The sequence below is a fragment of the Terrapene carolina genome, unplaced genomic scaffold (genome assembly GCF_002925995.2).
Source record: "Terrapene carolina triunguis isolate 2854851 unplaced genomic scaffold, T_m_triunguis-2.0 Scaffold517, whole genome shotgun sequence".
NCBI lineage: Eukaryota > Metazoa > Chordata > Testudines > Emydidae > Terrapene > Terrapene triunguis.
The window spans coordinates 2,539,236-2,567,233 of NW_020664868.1; the positions used below are offsets into that span (position 1 = coordinate 2,539,236).

The 27,998-nt window shown below is 55.7% G+C and overlaps 1 protein-coding gene across 1 annotated transcript; it reads left to right on the forward strand.

The window, feature by feature from the left end:
* Positions 1–372: 372 nt before the first annotated feature.
* On the forward strand, positions 373–27,767 carry SUPT5H (SPT5 homolog, DSIF elongation factor subunit). The gene is made up of 30 exons (XM_026658811.1): positions 373–493; positions 4,499–4,628; positions 5,432–5,591; positions 6,169–6,234; positions 10,214–10,225; positions 10,840–10,909; positions 11,415–11,483; positions 12,155–12,220; positions 13,447–13,477; positions 13,659–13,727; positions 13,953–14,204; positions 14,580–14,669; positions 15,074–15,144; positions 16,326–16,431; positions 17,418–17,511; positions 17,689–17,825; positions 18,131–18,286; positions 18,375–18,521; positions 19,480–19,626; positions 20,362–20,487; positions 21,178–21,262; positions 21,443–21,544; positions 22,191–22,293; positions 22,706–22,833; positions 23,139–23,244; positions 23,553–23,711; positions 23,844–24,012; positions 24,181–24,384; positions 25,711–25,806; positions 27,304–27,767. Exons 2-30 carry the CDS (start codon positions 4,551–4,553, stop codon positions 27,445–27,447), a joined length of 3,243 nt encoding a protein of 1,080 aa, XP_026514596.1. The 5' UTR covers positions 373–493; positions 4,499–4,550; the 3' UTR covers positions 27,448–27,767.
* The last annotated feature ends 231 nt before the right edge of the window (positions 27,768–27,998 follow it).

Sequence of the window (27,998 nt, forward strand, 5' to 3'; positions counted from 1 at the left end):
CCACCCCTTTAACATCCCATCCCCCAGTTACCTCCTCTGAGCTCCCCCTGCTCTGCCCTTTGGGGCCAGCCCTAATCCCCCCCCGGGGCCTGCCCCCTGCTCCCCCCTCTGGGCTCCCCCGCCCTCTCTGGGGCCTGCCCCTTTAAGACCCCCCCACCTCTTGACCCCTCCCGGACACCGTACAGCAAGCCTTTGCTGCCTCCCCCGTCACGTGACTCCCGCACGCCGGAGGGGGGAGGAGGAGGAAGGGCGCGGTTTGTCACCCAGCACGTGACGCTCGCCCGCCTCTCCTCACGTGACTAGGCCGCTCTTCCGCCTCCCTCCCCCCCTCCGTCGCCACGTGACGCGCTGCCGTTTCCTACGTGACTCCCCGGCCGGTCTCGCGAGGTTTTGGCGGTGGCGCCGCCTGGAGCAGCGCCGGGGCGAGCGGAGGCCGGAGCCGGGCCTGGGCCCTGCCGGGAGCGGAGCCGCCGGGGGAGCAGCCCGCAGGCCGGTGAGGGGGGCGGGGCTCGGCTCCCGCTGGCTGCGGCCTAGAGCGTCTGACCCTGGGGGCGCGTGAGGGGCCCCGACCCCCGGCCGGGCAAAGGGGAGCGTCGGGGTGATTGGTCCTGTCTGCACCGTGACCCTTGACCCCAGCCCCCCCCACTGACCTGTGACCCCTGACCCTGCTGTGTTGACCTCTGACCCCACCCACCCCACCTTTCTGTACACCCACTGACCTGTGACCCCTGACCCCGCTCTCCTTCCCTGACCTGTGACCTATGACCCCTGGCCCACCCTGATTTTGTGTATGCTCACTGACCTGTGACCTCTGACCCCACCCCTCCTCTCTGTGCTCTCACTGACTCGTGACCCCTGACCTGAGCTCTCCCATGCGGACCTGTGGCCCCGACCACAGCATCCCCCCACTTACATGCACTCACCGACCTGTGACCTCTGACCCTAGCCCTCCCACCCTGACCTGAAAACTCTCACCTCTGCGCACACATGCTGACTTGTGATCTGTTGCTTCTGACCTAGCCCCGACTTTGATCTCTGATCCCAGCCTTCCCCACGCACCACCCTTGGCCTTGACTTGAAAAGACTCAGATGATTGGGCCCCTCTGACCTGCACTATCTGATCCCAGATCTGGGGGAGCTGGGCTTGCTGTTGTGGGAGAGGATTCATGTTATTTCCGGCCTGAGGAATCTCTAATGGTTGCTCTCCAAGTACATGAAGGGAGGCAGGTTTCAGAAGTCGGACCTGGTAATGCTGCTCTTGGGAAGCTGCTATCCAGGGGGAGCTGGGAAGACCCACTTCCTCACCCAGTTGTCCTCTAGCTCCCATCAGGTTACAGGACTGTAATTTGGAATAGGGCCTGTTCAGGATTCCCTGTCAGGGAAGATCCATAGTTATGTGGATGGCTTCCCCTTCCACACGCACATCCGGCCTTGGAATTTTAGGGCAGGGAAGTAAGCGGATTCCTGGCTATCTTTGGGCCATCTCCTTCCTGCGGCAGGAAATGTGAAACAGCTGCCGTTTGTGCTGGGGTCCACCTGCCATCACTAGAAAATGTGGTCAAGCGAGGGGTTCTTGGCGCTACTGTGGAGGGTCTTGTGTGTGCGTTCAAGTATATTTTGGGTTTTTCTAACTCTCTCTAATTCTGGGTTATGTAGTGAAGTAATTCTAACAGAGCCATTTAATCCCTTTCCTCGCAAATTCTGTAGAATGTGTGTCAGGGAAATACAGTAAAATAAAAACATAAATTAAAATTCCTATAGTTTAAAGTTGTCTGCAGTCTTGCCCCATCTCCCACCTGTATATCCCTTTTTCTTCCAGTTCATCTGACTCTATCCATCTTCATATTATTTTTCTCTTTTCCGTTTTCTTATCTACAACCGCCATACCCCAACACTCCTCGTAACTGGAGTGTTGGCCATTTCTTGTGTAGTTATATTCTGCCTCCTTTAAAAACAAACCAACCAACCTTGTGGTTTCAACTGGCTGTAGTGCTATTCTTCGCTTCCTGCCTTAAAGTGTTATGTGGCGCTGCTGTGTGGCACATCTCATATTGGTCTATTTCACTGGCGAGTGAAGTGCTTTGTGTATATAGCTGATGTATTGGTGTGTAAAGTATTTGGGGCTCTTTTAAACATGTGGCATGGTATGTTTGACTACGTGTCTTCACCACTATCCCCCTCAATTTCCCTTCACCGTTCCCTGCTGCGATCCTTCTTGCATCCTGTCTTAATATAGGCCCTGGTCTGAAAGCTTTGCCTTGTGGGCTTGGGCCTACATGCGTGGAGCGACTTGCAGGATCAGGACATGGACTGTAATCCCTTCAGAGCAGAGTGCTCTACGTGATGGGGTCTGGTTGGGGTCACTGAATGTTACTGTACTGCAAATAATATACTAATATATGAAGTAGCTAGTAAAATTGCTGACTTTCCTGTAAGGAAATCAGATTGTTTTCCCCTTACAAAACACTGCGGCTGACTTGTCGAAAATTTGCAAGAGCTGTGCAAACGTTACACGACTTAGTTATCAGTAAACACCTACATGTGCCGTAACTACTGAATGAAGGTTATAACTTCTGTTACCTGAAACAGGCTCATGTCCTCCAGTGTCATTTAATTACATTGAAAAATTCCCTTGCTTAGCCAAATGTATTTGGTGCACCCCAGGGAAGCTGGATAATCTAGGCTGTACTGTATTTAGAAATCAGGAAAGGTTCTGAATTACAGTAGTGCTTCATATTGATCTTGTGGTGTTATGTTGAGTCAATATGAACTGAGAATTTCATTAGAGGCTTGTTCCAAAGCCTGCTTGAAGTCCGCTATGTCCATTGACTGCGGTGAGTTTGGATCAGGTCCTGCAAAGACTTTGTCCGTGCTTAGCTTTTAAGCACGTGATTTCAGTGGGATCACGGAGTGGAACTGCTCACATGCTAAAAGTGAAACATGCTTATAAGTCTTTGCAGAATTGCGTGCATAACCACTTAGGCCCTGATCCTCTGGTGAGCCCTGAGTGGGTGATTCCCTGTCTCCTCATGAAGCCCCACTGGCTTTGGCTAGGTGTCTGTCTGTATGTAAGGTACTTATGTGGCTCCCATCACCCTATATTTTGGCGCTTCACCCTCCCCCTCCCCACCGAGAGGCAGGGAAGTATCATCTCATTTTACAGCTGGGGACCTGAAGCGACATTAACAAGTATACATAGGTAGCCTGGTGCAGAGCCAGGAACGGAAGCCGGGTTTCCAAAGTCCTATACGGAGGCTGTAGTGGTAGTCATGTTATCATGTACAACAAGATTTATTCAACTTTCCACCATCTAGCACAGTGAGAGAATTAGACGCTATGTGATCGAGTCTTTCGTACTCAGCGGCACTTCAGAACCTTTACATTAAAATGGAAATAGATGGAAAAAATGCAACATTTTGGTTTTTTTTAAAAAAAAGGCAAACTACAGCTTCTGCCAGATTGCGGCATGGGTGGGTCCTTTTGTGTATATTCTATTAATAACTATGGTTTGCTTGTGCTCCCCTGTCCGGCTCCATCTCTTGTCTTATACTTAAATTATCAGCTCTTTGGGGCAGGGTCTGTCTTTTTGTTCTGGGTTTGTACAGCGCCTAGCGTAATGGGGTCCTGGTCTGTGACAGGGCGTGCCTAGATGTTACCATAATACACCTAATCGAAATTAAAATGTACAGCCTCTGGCACAATGGGGTCCTGCTAGGGCTCCTGGGAGCTACTGTAATACCTATAATAGTTACTCAGTGAATTTTAATTCACTCTCTTGCCTCAGTTGACGGAATAAGAGTCTATAGCATTTGGCAGATGCTTCCTTTTGATCATGTTTCATCTACCACGAGGCACAGGACTTAGATCTGATGAATAAAGAGGGGCTGTTTCTGAACATACAGACCCCGTGTTTCTCTCTAGCTGCCCAAGGTTGCTCTGTGCCTCAGTTTCCCATCTGTAAAATGGGAGGGATGCTATTTCCCTACCTCCGTGGGGTGTTGAGAGGACAAATCCATTGATATTTGTAAGGGGCTTGGATACTCTAGTGATGAAGGCTTTATAAACGCTCACAGCTAGTAGACCTTGAGTAAGGCCTTGTCTACACTACCCGCTGGATTGACAGGCAGCGATTGATCCATCAGGGGCCGAGCGCTCTCCCGTCGACTCCGGTACTCCACCGGGGCGAGAGGTGGAGTCGACGGGAGAGCATCAGCCGTCGACTTACCGCAGTGAAGACACCGCGGTGAGTAGATCTACGTACGTTATTCACGTAGCTGAAGTTGCGTAACTTAGATCGATTCCCCCCTCCCCCCTGTGTAGACCAGGCCTTGATCACTTTAACCTGAATGTGCCTTAGTTTGCCCATCTATAAAACAGGACTACTAGGTGCCTTGCAGGGGTAATTGGGTGGACTCATTGGTGCCTATACAGAGCTCTGAGATTTCTGAATGGAAGGCCGTTTAGGTCCCTTCTTTGAGAGCATCCCCTGTTCTCGTAGGTATTTCTCAGGAGGAAATTCCATCCCCTTAGAACCTAGGAGCCCCGCGAAGATGTCGGATAGCGAAGACAGCAACTTCTCCGAGGACGAGAGTGAGCGGAGCAGCGAGGCGGAGGAGGTAGAGAACGAGGTGAGGCTGACGGAGAGATGTGGCCACTGCCTAAAGGAATGTGGTTTTGTGGGGGGGGGGGGGGGGAAGGGGGATTGGAGTTTATACCCACTTGAAATGTAGCATGTCCCAAATGTTACTCTAGTCTGTCATTAAAAAACAAAAAACACACCAAAAACCGAAGAAGCAGGGTAGGGACTGAATGGCTCAGGGGATTGGAACTTGGCTAGGACACTGCACCGGGAGTCAGGACACCTGGGTTTTATTCCTAGCTATGTTGTGTGACTTGAGGCAAGTCACTGCCGCTCTGTGCCTCAGTTTCCCCATATGTGAAAGGAGGAAAATGATACTTCTCTACCCCTTTTTTTTAAAGCACTTTGAGAGCCACAGGTGAAGCGCTCTCCAGGAGCCACAGCTCACCAGTTCCAATCTAACCCCTTTTGGTAACAGAAGTAAACTGCTACCTGGGGTTTGGCCAGTGGTCTGTTTGAAGTGAGTTTGACACGTGTCAGTCCAGGAGGACAGGTGTCTATGTCACAAATCACCTGCCCAATTGTCCTTCTCAGGGCCGTTCTCGGCAGAGTGCTCACGGGCTGAATAGATCCCGGAGACTGAACTCTGCTCTGGGGGTGCCGACTCCATGGCTGGGGGAGGCAGATTGCAAGGCGGGGGTGGGAAGCAAGGCTCACCCTTACCGCCCTGCATGCTGGTTCTCATGGGGAAAGCTCTAAAGGGGGGATGGACCCGTTCCTGGGAGATCCACCCGGCGAGTCCAGGACTGGCATGGGCTCTGCATCTGATCAGCTTCCCTCTGCAATGCCCAGGCAGAGGAGGAGCGTGCCAGCGTCGCGGGCAGCGAGAAGGAGGAGGCTGAGGAGGAGGAAGAGGAGGAGGAAGAAGACTACGATGAAGAGGAAGAGGAGGACGATGATGATCGGCCGCCAAAGAAGCCCAGACATGGAGGGTTCATCTTGGATGAAGCCGGTAAGGAACCTCCAGGGCTGCGTGTGTGTTACTCTGAGGCCCCCAGGGATGCTTGTGCAGTGTGATTGGTAGGAATAGAGGGAGCTGGGAGTCAGGACTTCTGGGGTCTATTCCTGGCTCTAGCCGGGGAGTGCGGTCTTGACATTAGAGCAGGGGAATGGGGGATCAGGACCTCTTATTTCCAGCCCTTCCATTCAATTGCTGGGTGACCTTGGAATCAAATCACTTTCCTTTTCTGGGCCTCGATTTCCCCCCGTTTAAAATGGGCATAAAATACTTTCCTATCTTCTGGGAAAGCATGTCAGGAGGTGATGGGTTACCCAGGGCATGGCTGCTGTGGACTGGATCTCTTGTCTGCCTGTGCATAGTCCACAGGGATTCCCCCGAGGCCGAGGGCTTCAGGAATTTTGGTCCAATTTCTCTCTGCCTTCCTATGTGTCAGGCCAGTGATCACAAAGCGGCTTCAGTTTCCTTCAGGTAGCTTCTGGGCCATCCCGTCCCATGCGGCATCTCTGGCCAGCTGTTTCCTGGAGCCTGCTTAACTGAGCAAGTCTCCCTTTCACTCTCTTTCCCGCAGATGTGGACGATGAATACGAAGACGAGGACCAGTGGGAGGACGGCGCGGAGGACATTCTGGAGAAAGGTAAGGCTGTGCCCTCCTTGGGAGGATCGGCTGGGGATTCAGTGCAGCCCCCGGGGCATGTCCCCCGTTTTCAACTAGCTCCGGAGCAATATCGCTCTGACCTGGGGGAGATAGGGGTCTGCTCATTAGCCTCCCCGGTGCGAGGCAGGATGGGGTGTTAGCAGGACTCTCCAGTATAGACATTCCAGGTGTGATGTTCCTTGGTTCCCCATCTACTAGTTGAGGGTAATGCTCCTGTTTCCCGGGGGAGTGGCTGCTGTTTAGCCAGGGACCTGCCCCCCCCTCGAGCTGGATTGCAAGCCCTGTGGGATGAGACTGACCAGGGAGCTTTGAGGATGGGATGTTGCAGAACATCCTGTCTGTCTCCCCAACCCCAGTGCCACTGCTTTGCTCCTTATCGTGTCACTCCTCTGCATGCTCCTCCCCATCAGCGAACGGTGGAGAACATAGTTTTACTCCTTTTGATTTTCCTTTTGCCGAGGAAGAGCTGCGGGGCCCGTACGGAGGGAGGCGGGAATGCTGGCAAGCAGAGCCCTGTAAACCAATCTCTGCGGCCGGCGGGAGAGGAGCCTTCAAATCCCATCGCGGCTGGGAAGCCCCAGATTTCTGTCTGTCACTTAAAGGCTGCTCTGCTGCCTGGTTCCTGACATGTCCCCTCCCCATCAGAGGGGAAATCTTCCCTCTCTGCTGCCTTTCCAAAAGGCAGGGTGGTCTAATGGTTATGGAGTCAGCTAGCCCTAGCTCTGGGAGGGGTGTACACAGAGGGGCTGGGAGCAGGACTTCTGGGCTCTATTCTCAGCCCTGTCGCTGAGTTGCTATGTTAGGAAGTCACTTCCCCTCCCCGTGCCTCAGTTTCCCCTCACCTAAAACAGCAGGGACTCTAATCTTCCTCTGTAGTGCGCGTTGATGGTTGTCAATCCATAGAAATGTGACAGTGTGGGTTTCGGCGCTCTCGATTAGCTCCATGATCAAGCCCAGCTCACAACTCCCCTGAGATTAGGCTGAGGGAGAGGGGAGCTGGCAATACGCTACCTAATTTGCCTTTTAAGATCATTTGCCAAAGTTGTACTAACGTTTTGGCAGAAGATTGGAGACTTTATGTAGGAGGTGCCACTGCAGTAGCAACCTCAGCAGGTCCCAGAAGAGGTGTTAACCCTGTACTTGTGATGGCCCATAAATATAGGCCTGAGACGCAGTAGGGCTCTGGCCCAGTTGTAGGTGTAGATTTATCAGGAAAGTGGCTGCTCCCTGCATCTGCTCCCTGTGCGCTGAGAATCCTCTCTGCTAAATTTAGGGACATAAAGAAATTTTGGCTACTACTTGCCCCGGCTCGCTCTGGAGAAGCCAGCACAGCTCCGAGAGAAGGAGCCGGTTTCTGGTCTGGCTTGTGTATCATCAAAATGATTGATAACCGAGCTGTGATCACAGAGCCGAATTCCGCAGCAGCCAGTGAGGTTGCATAAGTGGAACTGGGGACAGAATTTTTATCTTCAGGTCAGGCATCATCTTTTTGTTCTCTGTACAGCACCTGGCACAATGGGGTCCTAGGCCCACCGTAATATGCCTAATAGCAATAAAAACGTACAGCAGCCAACACAACAGGATTTCTGGTCCGTGACTGAGGGTCCGCGGCATTACAGCAATACACACAATTCATAATAGTGCACAAGTGAAGAAGTTTGGCCGATCTTAGTGTGAATGTTTGAGCCTGGCAGCGTGAGTAACCATGGAGTGACGGGGTCTCTCAGATGCTGAGTTTGCTTTAGTTGGGTTTTTTTTTTTAAGTTCCTCTTCAATAGGTCTACACTACCCGCCTGAATCGGCGGGTAGAAATCGACCTCTCGGGGATCGATTTATCGCGTCCCGTCAGGACGCGACAATCGATTCCCGAATCGAAGCTCTTACTCCACCAGCGAAGGTGGGAGTAAGAGCCGTTGACGGGAAGCCGCGGAGGTCGATTTTGCCGCTGTCCTCACAGCGGGGTAAGTCGGCTGCGATACGTCGAATTCAGCTACGCTATTCGCGTAGCTGAATTTGCGTATCTTAAATCGACCCCCCACCCGTAGTGAAGACGTAGCCAAAGTAGAATGTTGCTCCAAATTGGGGCCAGAAAACGTTGTGGAAGTTTTGCCAGAAACTGGGAACGGGAACAGGGGATGGATCATTTGATGATCACCTGTTCTGTTCATTCCCTCTGGGGCACCTGGCATTGGCCACTGTTGGAAGACAGAATACTGGGTTAGATGGACCCTTGGTCTGACCCAGTGTGGCCGTTCTCATGTTCTTATGGAAAGTTTGGAAAACTACAAAGTGTCTTTTGTGTCGATCCAGCTTTTTTAGTACGTTTGTAGATATGTTTTTTGCTGAATGAAACAGTGATTTGCTGCAGTACTAGCATACCTGCTAGAATCCATAGCATGCTGAGAGCTGTGTGTATCCGGGTGCTTAATGGCCTATCTACATGATGCCAATTAGGGCTGTATTTCCTTCATCTCCCCACAGTCTCCTTATCTGCCGCCCTTGTTTTTCAAACAGAATCGGCTGGCTTGGGGGTAAAAGGGCTCTGCTATCTGGATCAGTCAGTTGTTTCCTCTCTCTGTGGGAACACTGTGGGGTCTGCCTGTGGCTCCGCTTGTCTGCCTCGGCTCTCTGGGGCTGGACTGGGTCAGGTGGTATCTCCGGGAAAAGGCTTTCCCTTGGGGGCGGAGGCAGGGCCGGCTCCAGGGTTTTGGCCGCCCCAAGCAGCCAAAAAAAATAAAAAAGCCGCGATCGTGATCTGCGGCGGCAATTCGGCGGAAGGTCCTTTGCTCCGATCGGGAGTGAGGGACCATCCGCCGAATAGCTGGACCTGCCACCCCTCTCTGGAGTGGCCGCCCCAAGTACCTGCTTGCCAAGCTGGTGCCTGGAGCCAGCCCTGGGCGGAGGGGGTTCCAGTTTAAGGGTGACTGCTGCTAGTGAAAGATGCCGTGATGCAACAGCCTCTAGTGTGGGGGAGGAGAGTCTGGGGCTTGGCCTGTCTGCTGAGGCTCCGACAAGGAGACCAGCTACAAGAGGGACGATATTGGCGGGTGCCCGTCCCCTGGGATTAGAGTGAGGCCCTTAGTCACCAAACAAGGGTGGCAGGATGGTGACGCCCCTATCTCTGCTGCCCCAGGCTGGATTCAAAGAGACACCCCAGGGTGGGGGTCCCACCCAGGGCAGACATGCCATGCTCTGGCTGGTCCCCCGTTTGGTGGTGGTATTGATTGCGGGTTCATTGCCTACCTAGTGAGCTGAATGCTCCCGTTGATTTGCCAGCATCAGGCTGGCGGGCAGTGCCGCACGTCACCGGCAGCACTCAGGTCACGGGGCGCAGGTCAGGGACAGTGGTACCTCCTGGGGGTCCTGGCGAAATGCTGAGGCAGCCACTCTGAAGCTGTCACAGCTGTGAGGTTTGACTTGTTGCAGGCGGGGGGTCAGGGCCAACAATTCATTCCATAGATGTCAGAGTTGGAACAGGGCCATGCCTAATGGAGAGAGAACCCGACCGGGCCTTAGGAGACCTGGGTTCTAGTCCTGGCTCTGCTGGGTGTCCTTGGGCTAATTGCCTCCCTCCTCTGTGCCTCAGTTTCCCCATCTGTAAAATGGGGGTAACCAAACTGACCTGCTTTGTGAAGAGCTTTGTGATCTGATGAAAAGGACTCCGTGAGAGCTAGGGATTATCGAGTATTAGCACTTCCCGCGTAACCCAGGCCATCAGACGCTGAAATTCTTTACCGTGGCAGCCTGCCCATCTTGCCAGCGCTCTCCCCGTCTCCCCCTCGTGCTTGTTTGTTTGTTTTTTATTTACGTGCATTTCATTCGCACCTGCTTGGTTTGTGCCACATCTTAATTTTGTTCCTTCCGGTTTTATGTTCCCCATTCACCCTGTGGTTGGTTTTGATGCTATTATTTGGCTCATACTGTCCGCCCTCCACCACCACCTCTGCCTCCCGAGCAGAAGAAATTGAAGGTAAGCCCGTTTTTCATTCCAGCCCCTGCCTCTTCACAGCCCTCTCCCACCCCTCCCCGGTGCTGCCTTGTCTTTTCCGCTTCCTTTCAGCCGGGCGGGCCCCAGGAGCGATGCTGGAGAAAGTCTCCGACCCTTGGCTCAGTTGCTGTTCTGGCCGGTGCAGCAATAGAGCAGGCTGGGGGGGTGGTGGGGGAGGAGCGGCTAATCGGAGAGGGGCAGTGGGTTTGCTGTCTCCTATAGTGGTCACAGAAGCTGCCTCACGTAGGCTCTCTCGCCCTGTAGCGGCCTGGCTCTAGCCGTGGCTTGACTCTGCAGCAGAGGAAGAGGTGCTGCCTAGATCGGTGAAACCAAGTCAAGCCCACCGCGTGCGGGATCCCTCTTCCAAACGCGAGCGCCCCGTTCGCTGCCTCGCTTGTGCTCCAGCCACGAGGGAACAGTCGGTGGAGTCGGCTGAATGTTGCTTCCCACCATCCTGTCCCGTCCCAGGCCTCACCTTTGCTTCGCTGATCGACTGCCCTTCGGGCGGTTGGCCACGTGGCGGACCATTTCCAGGGCGCTCCCCTCCCCCGGCGGTGCTAGGTGTGGGGGCTATTTAACCGCTGCGTCTCTTGCAGCCTCCAACATTGATAATGTGGTTCTGGACGAGGATCGCTCTGGGGCCCGGAGGCTGCAGAACCTTTGGAGGTGATGTTATCCTGTGCTTGGGGGCGGGGAACGGGACGCGGCAGCCGGGGACCAGAGAGCGGGATGAGGTTGCTGCCTGTGACGTGCACGTGTTGGTGTCCAGTGTAAACACATGGTGGGGAATAGGACTCGGGGCCTTCGCTTCCGGGCACAAGGGCCTCTCCGGTGGAGCTGGAAAAACATCTCCACTAGGGGCGCCCTAAAGAACCCGAAGTAGGTCTGAGCGTGCCCAGCAGAGGGCAGCGGTGTTAACCCGGGGAGACCTGGCTATATCCTATAGCAGCCTCAGCTCAACCAGCGGCATGAGCCCAGAGCCCCTGTGTTGCTCCCTGGTGACTTGTTGCTCTGCGATCTTGGTTGGGGAAAGGAGCCCGAGTCACTCCCCTTGTCTCTGTGAGCTCAGTCACCCCATGGCCTGGGGGGGTCTCTGCGCCGCCAGCAGGGCTGTGGCCTGCGTCGGTCCAATCCGATCCCTCACGCCTTCTCCTTCGCTGTCTCTCCGCAGGGACCAGCGCGAAGAGGAGCTGGGCGAATATTACATGAAGAAATACGCCAAGTCCTCCGTGGGAGAAACGTGAGTGCCCAGCCCCCAGGGCAGAGTGTGTGTGTGTGTGTGTGGGGGGGGGTCATCTCTCCCTTATGCCCTCCCCCAGGATCCGCCAGTCCTCAGGGTCACTGGCTCTTTCCCCGTGGGCCTCTGATTCCTTCTTGCTGTCCCCATGGGAAAGGTAGGCCTTTGATTCCATGATCTCCACAGTTAAGCTGGGCTCTTCCCGACGCCAGTCCCCACGGGCCTGGAAGCCAGGTTCTTCCCCCACCCCAGTCCTTGCAGCCCGGAAAGGGACCGGACAGCAGGAGCAGACAGAGGCTGTCAGTGCCACACAGATCCCTAGGAAATAGCAGGACCCTCTCCGTTTCCTTCAGGGCCTGGGGTGTTTAGAGATGAGCCCTGCAAAGGCTCTGCCTGATTCCCCCGGTGTGTAACCGACCCAGCTAGTGCTTCGGCTGGTCTGACTCTGCGGGAAGGGGCTGGTCTCCTGAATGTAGCCAAGTACTGGCTGGTTCTAGTGCGTCCGTTCTCCTAGCTTGGTTCTGGCCAGGTGCAGATAATTCCCCTCCTCCCTGGTGTGTGCGCGGAGTGGCCGGCTGCCCTGGACTCTCGGAATCGTTACTGTCACAACCGCCAGCTCGTGCTGTCGTTGCTGGGCCTGATGTTTCTCCCCACCCCTTCTGTTTCCCTGGCAGGGTGTACGGCGGCTCTGACGAGCTTTCGGATGACATCACGCAGCAGCAGTTACTGCCCGGTGTCAAGTAAGGCCCTTCTGCCCGGGAGAACGTGCACCTCGTGGAGGGGGGATGGAAGGTCATCCAAGACCAGGGCGCGTGAAGGGTAGAGCAGGGAACGGGCTGTGGCATCAGGCCAGGAGTGGTGGACGAAGGGACACGGAGGAGAGGGAGGCACGGGTTGTGGCACCAGGTATCACACTGTCTGGAGTGGCTCACGTCCGTGAGTGCCTACCTGAGGGCAGACTATCGGAAAACAGGACAGACACCGCAAACTGATGGTGTGTTCTGTAATTAGTTTTCACCAAGCCAGTGACAAATGTGAACTCCTGGACACTACCCCAGTCTTGCCACGGAGTCACAGACAGTCCCCTTGGACTCTCCAGGCTATTTTGCGACACAGACAAACTGGGCGTTGTGATAAAATGGTTTCTTACACCAAAAACCACATCACCTTTAGGTTGTTTCCAGTCCCAAGAGACCCCCTATCAACTGGGTACTCCAGATGGTATATCAAAGACAAGGCTGGCAGCCAAGTCTGTAGTAAACGAACCAAAAGTTTATTAGCTAAGGAAAGGAAATGAGTTACTGAGAAGTTAAAGCAGGAAAAATATGTGCACAGGTGAGTCAGTTTGTAATTCCAAATGGTGGCAGTGATGTAATAAACTGCCAGTTTCCCCAAAGTCTTTTCAGGGTAGCTAGATTGTCTCTGGGGATCTCCGCTTTGCATCTGGTGCACTTTCCTGTAAGAGTCCAAGCAGTCCAGAGATCCAGGATCTTTCCTTGAATCCACACACACAGCTGCTTCTCACAGAAAACAAGCTGACAGTGTCACTACCCGCGTGGGTTTTTCCTTTGCTGACGGAGAGCGAGGAATGCATTTTGAGGCTTCGATCTCCGATCATCACCCACAATGAACGCTTGCTTTGAAATGAGCACTTTTTGCTGTTGAAGTTCTTCACTTGCATTCCATTTAGTTAGAGGGGCATACGCAGTGTACGTGTTTGCTGCTATATGATGGTGGGATGCAGATAAGTGAAAATGCAAGTCACATCCCGTTAGTTTTCATGAAGTTTAAACACCAACTACACTCTTATACCTTTAACAATCACTTTGAGCTATACTAATACACAAGTGAATTGGCCTGGGGGTCTGGCATGAGTTGGCACCTGGTCTGCCCATGTCATACATAACAAAGTTTATTTTGCTAACAGTCTTTTTTTTTGTTTTGTTTTTCTTTTCCTTCCACTCAGGGATCCCAACCTCTGGACTGTGAAGTGTAAGGTACGTTCCAGGCAGGGGAGGATGCTATTGAAACACCTCTAAACCCTGAATCACGAGCTCCAGCTGCCCCGTGGCTGGGTTTTCATTAGCCATGAACGCCGCCTCCTCTCTGAGTCGGGGCGTGAGGGCATCTCTCTAGCTATAGATTGCTCTCACCGTGGCCTCTCTCCTCTCTCCCCAGATAGGAGAGGAACGTGCCACAGCCATAGCCCTGATGAGGAAGTTCATCGCCTACCAGTTCACAGACACGGTAAGGATGGAGGGCAGGAGGCCCCTTGGCCCCCAACTCAATTCAACTTTGTGGGGTGGCTTAGCGCTGTTGACCACTTGTTGAGAGATGGGAGAGGGTCATGCAGATCCTGATGTGAGCCGGGCTTCCTGCTGTTGATCTGTGGAAGGGGGGATTGGCTAGGCTGGAGCGTGCCTGAGGCCAGCCCCCATATCTCACGGAACTTCCCTCCCTGCCCACCTGCAGCCCCTGCAGATCAAGTCTGTGGTGGCCCCCGAGCATGTGAAGGGCTACATCTACGTGGAAGCCTACAAGCAGACCCACGTGAAGCAGGCCATTGAGGGCGTGGGCAACCTGCGGATGGGCTACTGGAACCAGCAGATGGTGCCCATCAAGGAGATGACAGACGTGCTGAAGGTGGTGAAGGAGGTGACCAACCTGAAGCCCAAGTCCTGGGTCCGGCTCAAGAGAGGCATTTACAAGGACGACATTGCTCAGGTACGGGCCGGGGTGCTGGCTGGCTCAGAACAGAGGGTTGGGGCTTGGGCAGCTGGCGTTCAGATGTACCTTTAATGCCTGCACTGGGAGGCTCTGAGCTGGGGCAGGCTGTTTTCGGAGTCCGGGAGCGTTGTCTTCAATGGAGCGGGAGCTGGGTGTTGGCAATCCTTGGCCTTGCTAAGGGTGGGAGTGGGGGCCAGAGATTGCAATAGGGGTGGGTTCGATTTCTGCTCTGTCCCTAGCTAGCGTGACACTGGACACCGGAGGAGCCCCCACTGTTTTCCTGTCCTGCTGCTGCAAGTGAGATTGGCTGTGGGTGGCGTCTCCGTGACGCTGCCCCCTCCTCTCCTGAGCTCATGTCGTCTTCCCTTCCAGGTGGATTACGTTGAGCCGAGCCAGAACCAGATCTCTCTGAAGATGATCCCGCGGATCGATTTTGACCGGATCAAAGCTCGCATGAGCCTGGTATGTTGACTGGCAGGATTCCCTGAGCTCTTTTCTGCTGAGCGCGCTGAGAGGGAAGAGTTTGTCCCCATTGACGCTTCCAGGCTGTTAATGGCCTGGTGCCCCAGCTTTGGCAGTGGTGGTGTGTTGGCATGTCTGTATCCTGATGGCAGGGGGGACGCATTTCTCCACTGTGAAGTGCTTACTCCGGTGCACCTCGCTGTACTGCCCTAGGAAGGGCAGGTTCCTCCTGCTCACAGCCCATGATAAGCAGGGCCCTTCTGTTATCCCCTCGAGAGGCGGGCGAATGCCTTTCCAGAGGGTCTGTTGATGGCATTCGGTACCCCGCCCATACAGTCTGGTGGGGATGCCTGACCCCCCAGGCCCAGTGGTGACTGTTTCCCCCTCCCCCCTTTGAATTGCAGAAGGACTGGTTCGCCAAGCGGAAGAAGTTCAAGAGGCCCCCCCAGCGGCTGTTTGATGCTGAAAAGATCCGGTAAGTGGCTGGTTTCTTGCTGGGGATGATCCGGGCGGGCAGTGTGCCCTCAGTGCAAGGACGCATCGTCTGTGTCCGCCGTGGCACTTAGATGGGTTTATAGTGAAATCCTGAGTGTATCTAACGAAGCATGGAGATTTCACGTAGTAGCAAGGAGAAGAACTGGAAACAAATGATTACAACGAAAATAAAATCATCACGTGCCTCCTGGAGCTCAGACTAAATGAAGACGACCCTCTCGTGTTTTGTAGAATGTTGCTCTCCTCAAATCCCCACCAGGCTTTTGTCTGGCTAGCTGTGACTTGTCTTTCCTGACACACGCGCTCTCAGTTTGCCTCCTAGGTGAAGGATTCAGTGGACTCCCAAGATATCCCAGATCAATCCTTTGTCTTTATCCATAAACAGGACCCCCAGCCCCTCCCGGTTTGTTTCTTCCTGTAGATTCTGCAATCTCTCAATTCGCACCTGGGCCGGTCTGCAAATAGGCATACAACACCTGATACACACACGACCAGACAGGGAGATAGGCATCTGTTACCTCCTGCCTGAGAGGAACATATCCGAGGTAGTCACCGTCTGGTGACCTGCCTTAACTGCAAGACCTGAAGAGCACAACATTCAGTATCGATACATAGCTCCTTAAATATTATCCGTACATATATTTTGCAGTGATTATGATGACCAGTGGGCAACTGGCTCTTGGTAGACACCTCACATGCCACCCTTTGGGGAACTATTATGCAGCTATCTGACTCAAGGGATCTCTGTAAAACCCTCTGCACGCCCTGTGCCCTCTGCCAGTTGGCACTGCAGGGTCCCTGGGTCATAGGTGGATAGAGATGGTGATGATTTGTCATCCTTCCATCACAACTTCCTCCAGCTCCATCCACAGGCGCACTGGGACTTGGGCTCCTTCCGTGGCGAGGGGCTCTGAGCCATAGGAAGGGCAGTCAGACCCTCTCCCTGCCCTGGGAGCTGGGTGGATTTGCCCCAAACTGGCAATCCAGACAGCTGCTGGTGAGAGACCTAATCCTGGAGTCCTGACCTCCCGGGGCAATAGAGGTAGCGCCACCATTCCCTGCAGCTCCACTGTCCTGTTATAAAACAGCCTGTCCCTCTTCTGAGAAGGCTGCCGCTGTGGGTGCCTGACCCCCTAATGCTCCCCCCCGCCCCTACTCTAGGTCCTTGGGGGGAGATGTTGCTTCCGATGGCGATTTCCTCATCTTCGAAGGCAATCGTTATAGTCGCAAGGGCTTCCTCTTCAAGAGCTTTGCCATGTCGGCTGTGGTGAGTATCTGTGGCTCTGTGCCGGGAGGCTCTTGTCAAGGTGGGGCTCTGAGCTGGAGCAGGAACCAGATCTGTCAAGGCGTAGGTTAGAAAATGAGGATTTTGGGGTGTCCCCCCCCTCAGAAAACTTAATTGTTTTGGCAAAAATCAAAAAAGTTCTGGTCTGGAAATGTTGTTGTGGTGCCTCATGGGAATTGTAGTTCTGGCGCCTCATGCTCCCATTTTCCACTATGAGCTGGCCTCCTTGCTTAGACTACATCTCCCATGAGGCACCACGACCTCCCCTCTTGGAGGCACACCATGAGGGGTCCATGGCCTCTGTGCATCATGGGAGATGTAGTCCAGCTGGAGAGCCTGGTCCATAGAAGAGAATCGGAAGGTGAGTTACCTGAACTACATCTCCCATGAGGCACTGTGGCAGCACATCCGAATTGAAATACTTTGATTTGGGACACTTGGTTTTTGATGGAAAAATCGAAACTTCCCATGGAACGCAGGCGCATCGCACAAAAACCTCTGTTTAGTCGGAAACCCAATTTTCTGTTTATCACCCCGCCAAAACCCAAACCCAGTTCTGATGGAAAATTTTCAACATACCTATTGTGAACTCTGTGGGGTACCCCTCTGGGCACATGATGGGGTGGGTGTGGAATCCCCATTTGGACGTCTGAGTGGGGGGATGGGTTGCTGAAATCCCCATCTGCATGTTGGGGGGGTTGTATGTGTATTTGGAGAGGGGGGGCGGTGGACAGCAAGATCTCCATCTGGGCGTGTCCTTTGCATGCTAGACTCCCCTATGGGGATTGAGATGAACCCACCCCTGGAGCAAAGCTCTGCTCTCGTCTCTTGTTGCGCGGCAAGGCAGGAAGCCTGACCCCTGGCAGCGGGCAACCTCAGGTTGGAGGGAAGCTCTGCAGACTCCATTTGGGTTTCTGTCTCCCCTCCCCCTCCCTGAAATCTCTCCGCTTTTGTCCCCCGGCTGCCAGATCACGGAGGGGGTGAAGCCCACCCTGTCTGAGTTGGAGAAGTTTGAGGACCAGCCGGAAGGCATCGATCTGGAGGTGGTTACCGAAAGCACAGGTACGTGGAAATGACTCATGCGCAGCGGGGAGTCCGTCTAGCCCAAGTGGATCAATGGGGGGTTGGTCTCTGTTTTGCCCCTGAATCCACAGGGGGCTGTGCTGTAGGCATGTGTGGGGCTGCTGCTGCCTGGGAGCGGCACCCTCCCCGCGAGTCACGGTGCTCTCCGTTGGGCAGGGAAGGAACGGGAACACAACTTCCAGCCTGGCGACAACGTGGAGGTGTGTGAGGGGGAGCTAATCAACCTGCAGGGCAAGATCCTGAGCGTGGATGGCAACAAGATCACCATCATGCCGAAGCACGAGGATCTCAAGGTATGGGGTGGGCGGCGCTGGCCTGGGCTTGCATCCAGGCCCTTTGGCTGCCAGGGAGGATGGGGGAGACCAAGTGCAGGCTTGGCAGGGGGTGTGTGTACCTGGCTGTACCTATAGAGGCAGCAGGCCTCTTGGATCTGTGCGTTCCTGGATGCCGTGCCTGTGGTCCCGGGCTCCAGGATTAGCCCAGGAACGTAAAACAATAGAGCTGTGAGCCCTGCAACAGGCAGTGCCTGCATCCTGCTATCACCCCCCTCCTGTCCGTCTCCTGCCTCCCGCCCTGACCCCGTTCCCCCTCCGCCCAGGACATGCTGGAGTTCCCGGCTCAGGAGCTGCGCAAGTACTTCAAGATGGGAGACCACGTCAAGGTGATCGCCGGGCGCTTCGAGGGCGACACGGGGCTGATCGTGCGGGTGGAGGAGAACTTCGTCATCCTCTTCTCGGACCTCACCATGCACGAGGTGAGCGGGGCGGCGGCGGAGCTCCGGGCGCTTCCCTCTTCCCGTCCCTTCCCCGGGGCTGCTTGCTCACTCGCTTCCCCTCTTCCAGCTCAAGGTGCTGCCTCGGGACCTGCAGCTCTGCTCCGAGACGGCCTCCGGTGTGGACGTGGGCGGGCAGCACGAGTGGGGTGAGCTGGTTCAGCTGGATCCCCAGACCGTCGGGGTTATCGTCCGCCTGGAGCGGGAGACCTTCCAGGTGAGTGCGCGTTGCTCTCCCGGCGTTGGGCACCGAACTGTCTCACTGGAGCGCTAAGGAGGCAGCTCGGAACCTTTGCGTGGGGGAGGCGCTGGCTTCTCTGTAGGTAGGTTCTGCAGCAGCAGAAACCTGGCGTTTGGCCTGGATCAGACCAAAGGTCTGGGCAGTCTGGCATCCTACCTCTGCCGTGGGCCCATGCCCGATCCCGCTCAGCAGTGCGCACCCCGCCAGCTGAGCAGCTGGGAAGGAGAATTCCTTTCTGATCCCTTCAGTGTTTGGCTTCTCGCCCGCGAGTGATGTTCAGCGTAAGGGTTAATGGGATCGAAATGATTCGGCCACAGCCTCTGCCTGGCTCGAGGCCAGAATTCCCCGTTCTGCTTGAAGATGGGTTCCCGTTTCTCCCTCCCTGCTCTGCTTCCAGGCCTGATGAGGAGGGGCTGCTGAGGGTTTTTTCCCACACATCCTTTGCAATCCTAACTGCCTGGGTTCTTTTCTCTGTGCTACACAGGAGGTCACACTACAGATTCAATGGTCCTGTCTGGGCTGGTGGGTTGTTTTGGGGTCTTGGGCAGAAACCCCCCCCATAGGAGTCCTATCTCTTGGCAGTGCCTCTAAGCCAGTCTCATAGATTCGGAGACTGTAAGGCCAGAAGGGACCATTGTGATCATCTGGTCTGACCTGCTGCATGTCACAGGCCAGAGACCCTCGCCCACCCAGCCCGATAGTACACCCATAACCTCTGGCTGAGTTATTGATGGCCTCAAGTCTTAATTTAAAGACTTCAGGTTCCAGAGACCCCACTACTTACTCCAGTTCAAACTAGCAAGTGACTCTGGCCCCATGCCGCAGAGGAAGGTGAAAAGCCCCCTGGGTCTCTGCCGGTCTGACCTGAGGGGAAATGTGCTTCCCGCCCCCAGCTATGCTGATTCCCCGCTCTTCCCTCCCCATCCCCATGCAGGTCCTGAACATGTACGGCAAAGTGGTGACGGTCAGGCATCAGGCTGTGACGCGGAAGAAGGACAATCGCTTTGCCGTGGCCCTGGACTCGGAGCAGAACAATATCCACGTCAAGGACATCGTTAAAGTCATCGACGGGCCGCACTCGGTGAGGGCGGGGGGGGCGGGGGGGTGGCTCCTGCTAGGCAGGCCATGGGCTTGTGGTGTGGAGGGGGCTGAAGAGCGTAAGATCTTGTCTGCACTCCCCGTGTCCCGGCGAGTGGAGGCCAGTGCCCTGCTGGGAGATCATGCCACCTCTGATGGCGCCCTTGCACCTGGAGCTGGGCTGGGTTGGTACTTGAAGGGGGTGAGACGGGGGGAGAACCGGCAACTCGCTCAGGGTGCTGTCTTCCCTTGGAATCGCTGCTGACCCCTGTGTGGGGCTCGCCATGCAGCTGGAAGCATTATCTCAGTAAATAGACACCCTGACCATGGGGGGCCTTAAAGACCCCATGGCAATTTTCACGTTTATGCTCAGAGTTGTGGCCATGTTTCAACTCTGTTAATTTCCCCCTCATTCTTGGGTTCCTGTTGCAACTGGGTACAGTTTTGTTCTTCACTTCCTGTCCTAATCCCTTTCTGAGCAGCTTTGAACAGCTGCTGCATTGGAGTCCAGAAGTGGCTGCATTGCAGTGGTGGGTGAGGTGCTCTCTCCTCAGTGCCGAGGTGCAGGCTCTGGGGACTGGGAACTTCAGCTGTCTCTTGACTCTGTGACGTGCCCTGCCCCCGGGAGGCTGTGACTTTGGCCTCCCTGCCTTGCGGCTGGTCTCTGGATGCAGCTCCAGCGTGTCCGGGTTCGAGGGGGTCCCTGGAATAACTCTCCTCCCTGCTTCTCCTTCCCCAGGGTCGCGAGGGGGAGATCAGACACCTCTTCCGCGGCTTTGGATTCCTGCACTGCAAGAAGCTGGTGGAGAACGGGGGCATGTTCGTGTGTAAGACTCGCCACTTGGTGCTGGCTGGGGGCTCGAAGGTAAGTCGCCTAGGGAGACGCCCGGGGCCTCCCCATAGCTAGCATGACTGGTGGGACCGGCCTGAGCCTGTCTGTCCCGGATCTACCTCCCCCTCCCCATGAGGCTGGGTCAGGCTGCCTAGTTCCTGTCTCCAGTCAGCAGCTTCTGAGTGGCTCAAAGGAAGAGACACCCAATGTGGTTGCATTGGGAGGAGTGGATTTCTTCCAGACCCCCAGCTGGCAAATGTTCCATGCCTTGAAATGTGAATCAGCAGCCCCTGGAGACAGTGTTGTCTAGTGGCTAGAGTATGGCCCTGGGAAGCAGGACTCGTGTGTGACCCTGCGAGTCTCTCCCCGGGTAGACGGGGGGTGAGGTAAGGAAGGGGGTTAGGAGGTGAGTTAGGGAAGTGCTTTGAGATCTTCGGCTAGAGAAGGGGAAAGAAAGCCGCAGGCCGATTTGCCTTGCGCGAGCTGATGGGGTGGGGTGGAGCCAGAGCTTCCTGTGGGCGGGGTGGCAATGTGTCCCCACTTCCCTTCCCAGGGCATGGATCTACTCCCTCCTCATTGGTTCTGGGGGAACATAGCGCCCCCTTGTGTCACCCTGGCTCCTCCTTGGTTCATCACCAGGTTTCCTCTCAGGGCCCCAGAGGGACTTTCTCTCCCCCACGAGAGGGTTCCCCTTCCTGCTCTCACGCGCTTTCCCTCTTGCAGCCCCGGGACGTCACCAACTTCACCGTCGGAGGCTTTGCCCCCATGAGTCCTCGGATCAGCAGCCCCATGCACCCCAGCGCGGCAGGTGGGTGTCCTGTCGGGCTGGGCCTCGGTTTGGGGATTTCTGTAGGCTCTGGCTCACCCCCGGTGTTTGTAGCGCCCCCGGCTGGCCCAGCACTACAGTGGGGGGTCGGTAACGCTGGGGTGACGGGAGGCTGCAGCCCTGGGGGCACTGTCCCGCTCTGATCTCTGCCCCCCTCCACAGGTCAGCGAGGTGGCTTCGGGGGCGGGATGAGCCGAGGCCGCGGGCGCAGGGACAACGACCTGATTGGGCAGACGGTCCGGATCTCCCAGGGACCCTACAAAGGTAATGGGCCAGTTGCCGGCCGGGGCCGGTCCTCTCCCTTTTGTAGCAGGGCAGGACGGGGCTGGGAGGTATGTGGCAGGTCTGTTCCATTAGAATGTATGTGTGGGGTGGGGACGGGACTGTCAAGCGGTGAGGGATTCCCGGGGGCAGCATGTCCGGTCTAGTGGTTGGGGCCAGAGGGTGGAGGGGAAGCTCCTGGGTCCTATTCCTGGCGGTGGGAGGGTGGTGGGGTCTAGTGGCTAGAGCAGGGAGTCAGTACGTACGGGTTTTGCTCCCATGCCTGAGAGGGAGCTGTTAGTGGACAGCCCGCCTGTCCCTGCCGTACCAGGGAGTCCCTAAGGTGAGCTCCAAAGTTCAAACCCAGCCTGTGGCTGTCCCCTCCCTGTATCTGTCGAGTGAGGACCGAGTCAACCTGAGCTCCCAGCAGGTTCTTACCACAGAGCAGGGGAGCTCTGGATTCCGGCTGGTGCTCTGGCCACGTGCGCTTGGCTTTGGGAAGCCCGCAGGTGTGAATCCCCTGCTGGCCCGTGGCCCGTTTTCCAGGCGGCCCTTGGTGATGCTCAAGCTGGGCGCCCCCCTGCAGCGTACACTTAGGATCTCTAGGAGCTGCGTCAGGCTCGGAGAGCTGAGGCCTTGTTCCTTGCAGGCTACATCGGCGTGGTGAAGGATGCCACGGAGTCCACGGCCCGCGTGGAACTCCATTCCACCTGCCAGACCATCTCAGTGGATCGCCAGCGCCTCACGACCGTGTAAGTGCGGCGGGCGGGGGAGACGGGGCTTGTTCTGGGCGGAGCCCAGGCTGGGGTGCCACCGCCAGCAAGCTGCAATCCTGGGCTGCCCAGAATGGAGGCTGGCGGCCCGGCACCATGGTCGAAGCGAATGCCGACCAGGCTGGGGGCAGAGGAGATCCCCACGTCTCCCCCGGTTGGAAGGGAAGCAGGGGACCTGGGCTGGCTCCTGGGCTACGGAGCTGCTAACCTCTAGGACCCCGGCTAAGCCAGCCCGGATGGGTAGTGACCCGCAACTTGGTGCCCCTGGTGGGAAACTGGGCTTGGTTCAGTGCCCAGCGGCTCGGCACAGTTTGCACCTGCCCTTGCACCTGAGGCCCTCTAGTGGCGGGCAGAGCGAGCCAGTGTACAGCAACTCCTCTCTCGCTGGCAGGGGTTCGAGGAGACCTGGCGGCATGACCTCCGCCTACGGCCGCACCCCCATGTACGGCTCGCAGACCCCCATGTACGGCTCCGGCTCCCGCACCCCCATGTACGGATCGCAGACCCCGCTGCACGACGGTGAGTGAGCTGAGCCTGCTGCCGCGGGGGCGGGGGGAATTGGGCCCCGGGTCGGAGGAGGATGGTAGGGGGCTCCCCGGGAACAGGGGGGAGTAAGCTGTCCAGCTTTGCGGTCGATCCACTCCGTCCTGGTTCGTGCCCAGCACTCCTTGCCCCACCTGATGGTGCTGGGTAATGGGGGAGCCCGATGGACCTGCGCCTCTCCCCCAGATCCCGGCGGGGGGTGGGATGACGTAGGGCCTGGCCCCTCCCCATCGCTGCTGCCCGGACATGGTGCTAACCAGGCGCGCGCTGGGCTCTTTCAGGCAGCAGGACCCCGCACTACGGCTCCCAGACGCCGCTGCACGACGGGAGCCGGACGCCTGCGCAGAGCGGGGCTTGGGACCCCAACAACCCCAATACGCCCTCCAGGTTTGTGTCTCTTGCGCTAGTCTGGGACGGGGTGGGGGTGGAGGTAGCTTTGACGCGGTCAGCCACTAGGGGGCAGAGGTGTGTGGCATGATGGGGGCTATGGGAGAGGGGGCTGGGTTGGGGGGCTTCATGTGTCAGGAGCTCAAAGGGAACTCTGATTGGATGGGTGTGTGGCGCCCTCTGCTGGAGAGTGGAGAACTGACGGGGGGGGGATTACTTCAGTGTGCTCCTACGGGGAGGTGACGGGTGGGCTGCAGACGTCATTGTGTCTCCCATGTGCCGTGTGAATGATGCGTTCTCCTCCCCAGGGCGGATGAGGAGTTCGAATACGGCTTCGATGATGAGCCCACGCCCTCTCCGCAAGGCTACGGGGGGACCCCCAACCCCCAGACTCCCGGCTACCCCGACCCGTCGTCTCCGCAGGTCAATCCGCCGTACAATCCGCAGACGCCGGGCACCCCAGCCATGTGAGTGCGCATGCCCCTGGAAGGGTGTGGGGGAGAGCCTCTCGCAGGGCAGGAGGACATGGAGTGGAGCCCCGCCAGGTTCCTACTTCTATTCCTACCCCCATCCTCACTGCCCGTCTCTTCTCATTGCAGGTACAACACCGATCAGTTTTCTCCGTACGCTGTTCCGTCTCCTCAGGGCTCCTATCAGCCAAGCCCCAGCCCTCAGAGTTACCACCAGGTGGCGCCTAGCCCCGTCGGCTACCAGAACACCCACTCGCCAGCCAGTTACCACCCGACCCCGTCGCCCATGGCGTATCAGGTACCGTCCAAGCTCCTGAATGTGTAAAATGCCAGGCCGAGCCGCAAATTGCAGTTGGCTTTGCCAGATCCAGGGTGGCCCTGTTCCAGCGGGAATTCCTGCTGTGGTCGCGAGGGGCTAATGTCGGAGAGCAGAGACCTCTAACTCTATGCGGCTTCTTCCTCACAGGCCAGCCCCAGTCCTAGCCCCGTGGGCTACAGCCCCATGACGCCGGGGGCTCCTTCTCCAGGGGGTTACAACCCTCACACCCCCGGCTCCGGCATCGAGCAGAACTCCAGCGACTGGGTCACCACCGACATCCAGGTCAAAGTTCGAGACACTTATGTGGACAGCCAGGTGGTGGGGCAGACGGGAGTCATCCGCAGCGTGACGGTGCGTAGAGGGGAGAGCGCTGCTTTCATGCCGTGGGGCCGGGGGGCAACCAGATGGGGCATAAGGGAGGATCTGATGGGTGTAATTACTAACGAAGAGGATGAAATAATTAAGGGGGAAATTAATCAAACGCTGGCTGGGCACCAAGGAAAGCCATCCTGACAGTGAGAATTACAGTGCGATGGAATTGTCATCCTGGGGGCAACCCCTGGGGCCTCTTTAATTAAGACTAGGAGAAGCCTGGAGAATATTGCTGTAAAGAACAGCCCTGCGTGGAGCGGCGGATTAGAAGCAAGAACTCCAGGCCGCCGTGACTTCTGAATTCTCTGTCTGATCTAATTCAGGGTATTTGTAGCTTCGAGGTCTGGATCGTGCAGGTGTTGGGAAGAGGGTGTGTGTGAAGAGACCCAGTTAAAGTCAGACCAAACTGCTGCCTGCATGCACGGCTGTATTGGGTCCAGCGTCCGTCCTCTAATGTTTATCCCTCCCCCATGCATACATCAGGTAGATAAGAACGGCCATCCTGGGTCAGGTCAAAGGTCCATATAGCCCAGTATCCTGTCTGCCGACAGTGGCCAACGCCAGGCGCCCCAGAGGGAATGAACAGAACAGGCAATTATCAAGTGATCCATCCTCCCAGCTTCTGGCAAACAGAGGCTCGGGATGCCAGGTGTGAACAGGTTTGAATTGTGCAGGATAGTGCATAGGAGACAGAGAACAGAGCGAGGGACATAGAGAACAGTGGTACCAACACGTGGTGCGGTGAATAACCAAATGCGTCCAGTTGCAAGGCCAGTAAGGGGGGGAGGGAAAAGTTAAGGGAGGAAGTTGAGTTGTAAGAACACGCTCGGTTAGCAGCAAGTGCGCACGCGAAGGCCATTGACACCACAAGCTGCAGAGGAGAAGGCTCTTGTATCCACCTTTCTGCGGCACACCTGTGTGCGGGTAACAGCAGTATCGATGTGCTAGCTGCTTGGGCATGTACTTGGGGGGGATACCCCTTGCTGAATACTGTGCGGATGTGTGTACGCAGCTGTTTATTTACTTGCGTGAGCTAGATCAAAGCCCACCCATGCTGCAATCAGATCTGCGCTTGCAGCGGGGAGGTACCCTAAGTGGCTATTGAGGGGGGAACAGAGTTTCTTGGGGATCGGTTGGAACCTTCCTGGAATCCCGGAGGGTTCGCATCCCGGGGTGGGAAGAGATGAATTCTCGGCTTTGCGTTTGAGCTCAGGCGTGCTCTACAAACGGGTTTGAAAGAGCACGTGGCCTCTGAAGCCCTTTGGCTTGGTGTTGGCGCCTGACCAGGCTGTCTTCTCCCATCAGGGCGGAATGTGTTCAGTCTACCTGAAGGACAGCGAGAAGGTGGTCAGCATTTCGAGTGAGCACCTGGAGCCCGTCATACCGACCAAAAACAATAAGGTACGTTAACGCCAACCCATCTGTCTGGCCGCTCGGCTCAAATCGCATCTCTAGCCTCTCCGGTAGTTGGATTATACTGTCCTACGTAGAACCAGATTCTGTAGGTCTGCGTTGGGTCTCGATTAAGAGTAATTTGTTCCTGGTTGGTGCGGTACTGCCTGTGGGCCAGCCATGGGGGCCCATTGTGCTGCTGTACAAACCAAGCAGGCAGTGGCCCTGGCCCTAGATTGTTAGGAGTACAAGGGGAGGGAATTATCCCTCAGTTAGTTGCAATATGTCCCACGAAAATAGTCCCCATTCAAGCAGTTATAACAACCATCCCTCGCTCTTACCTAGTGCTTTCCATCAGCGGACCTCAAAGCGCTTTACAAAGGAGGTCAGAGTCGTCATGCCAGTTTTCCCGATGGGGAAACTGAGGCACAGGAAGGTGTGGGGGAGAATGAATTTCCCAAGGTCACCCAGGAGGTTTTATTCTGTCTGTACAGGGCCTGGCACAATGGGTCCATGTCTGCGTCTTCTAGGTGCTCCTGCAATATAATCATCATCCATGGAGAAGTTTTTAGACTGTGAGCTCCATGGGGCTGGGACCAAGCTGTCTTCTCTGCTTGGGAATGCCTGGCATGCTGTGGGCACCACCAGAAAGAACGAACAGTTCCCTTGCCAGTTATGCTCGTCTGGGCCCCCCATCGCGACGAATAGGGAGTTAAAGTTCTAGCATGCACTCAGAATGGCCAGGTTTAATAGATGTGATGGTCAAACTTCGTTCTGATGCAGCTGGTCTTTCCAAGCTGCAGAGATCATGAATATTAATGTTCCGACTGAGACTGAGTGCCCATCGTGCCAGGCGCTGCCCAGACACGGAGTAAGAGACCAGCCCTGTCCTGAAGAGCTTCCAGTCTAAATAGACGAGGCATGGAAATGGAGACTGCCTGCTTTCTCTGAGACCACCTTGATGTCTGTTCTTAGGGTCTCCTCCAACCCTGAGCTACCCGACTGGCTCCCTTGCTTATCTGAACGCTTCACTTATCTCCACCAGGCTTTAGCCTATCAGGATTGTACTGAGCAATACATGTGATGGGGTGGGTTGTTCGTATGCCTAGAGAGGAAGGACGGTCCAGTGGTTAGAAGGCTAGTCTGGGATTCTGGAGAGCTGGGTTCAGTTTTCACTTGGGCAAATCACTTTGCCTGTCTGGGCCTCAGTTTTCCCCATCTGTACAATGGGGATAATAATAATAATAGCTAGCTTTCTGTTAGCATTTTCTACCTCTGGATCCTAAAGCGCTGCCCGACGTCCCAGGGGGTTGGAAAGATAAATACACTTCGGGGCAGCCAGATAAAGATCATCGATAGGAACTTATTGACCCTGTGCAGCCAGTCCTGTTTTCAAGCATGCCCCTTTTACCTCACAGCAGACACAATCCGTTCTGACTTCCTCCATCGCATCTAGCAGAAGCATAATCCCCTTGTCCCTCAAGCTCCTGTGCTTGCTTTCTCTAGGTGAAGGTGATCCTGGGGGAGGACCGGGAGGCGACGGGCGTCCTCTTGAGCATCGACGGAGAGGATGGCATCGTTCGCATGGACTTGGAGGAGCAGCTCAAGATCCTCAACTTGCGGTTCCTGGGCAAGCTGCTGGAGCCTTAGGGCCGGGGCCTTTTTAGCAGTTGACCAGAGACTGGTTCAACGTGTCCTTGTACAGAGTTCGGGGGGTGGGAGGGGGGGTTGCTGCTTTTTTTTTTCCCTCCAGAACAGCTGGTGGTTGTTTGGGGAGTTTTGTTTTTATTTGTAATGCTGCCGTTATGTCTCATGAGTAAATTGGGACTGGAGTAGGAAAAACTGTGTGCGCGCACGTGTGGGGAGGGCAGGGGTAGGTCCCGTAGCACTAAACGCGCTTCATCTCCTTCCTCTTGAAAAAGGAAACCACTTGCTGTGCCTGCGTTTCAATAAAATCCATCTGTCCCGTGCCCCCCATATGTGCTTGGTCTGTATCACCGGATGCAGTAGGCTGCCTGGATCCTAGGCCACCCTCATAGGAACGGCTCAAATGCAGCCTGCTGGACGGAATGGAACAGCTTGATCTTGTCTGAGCGTCACTTTTTTTTTTCTTTTTGCCTTCTATTATCCTATGAAATAAACAAAGGGAAATCTTAAAACGGCCAGAGAGACAAGGGGAAGAAGGAACACAAGCCAAACTA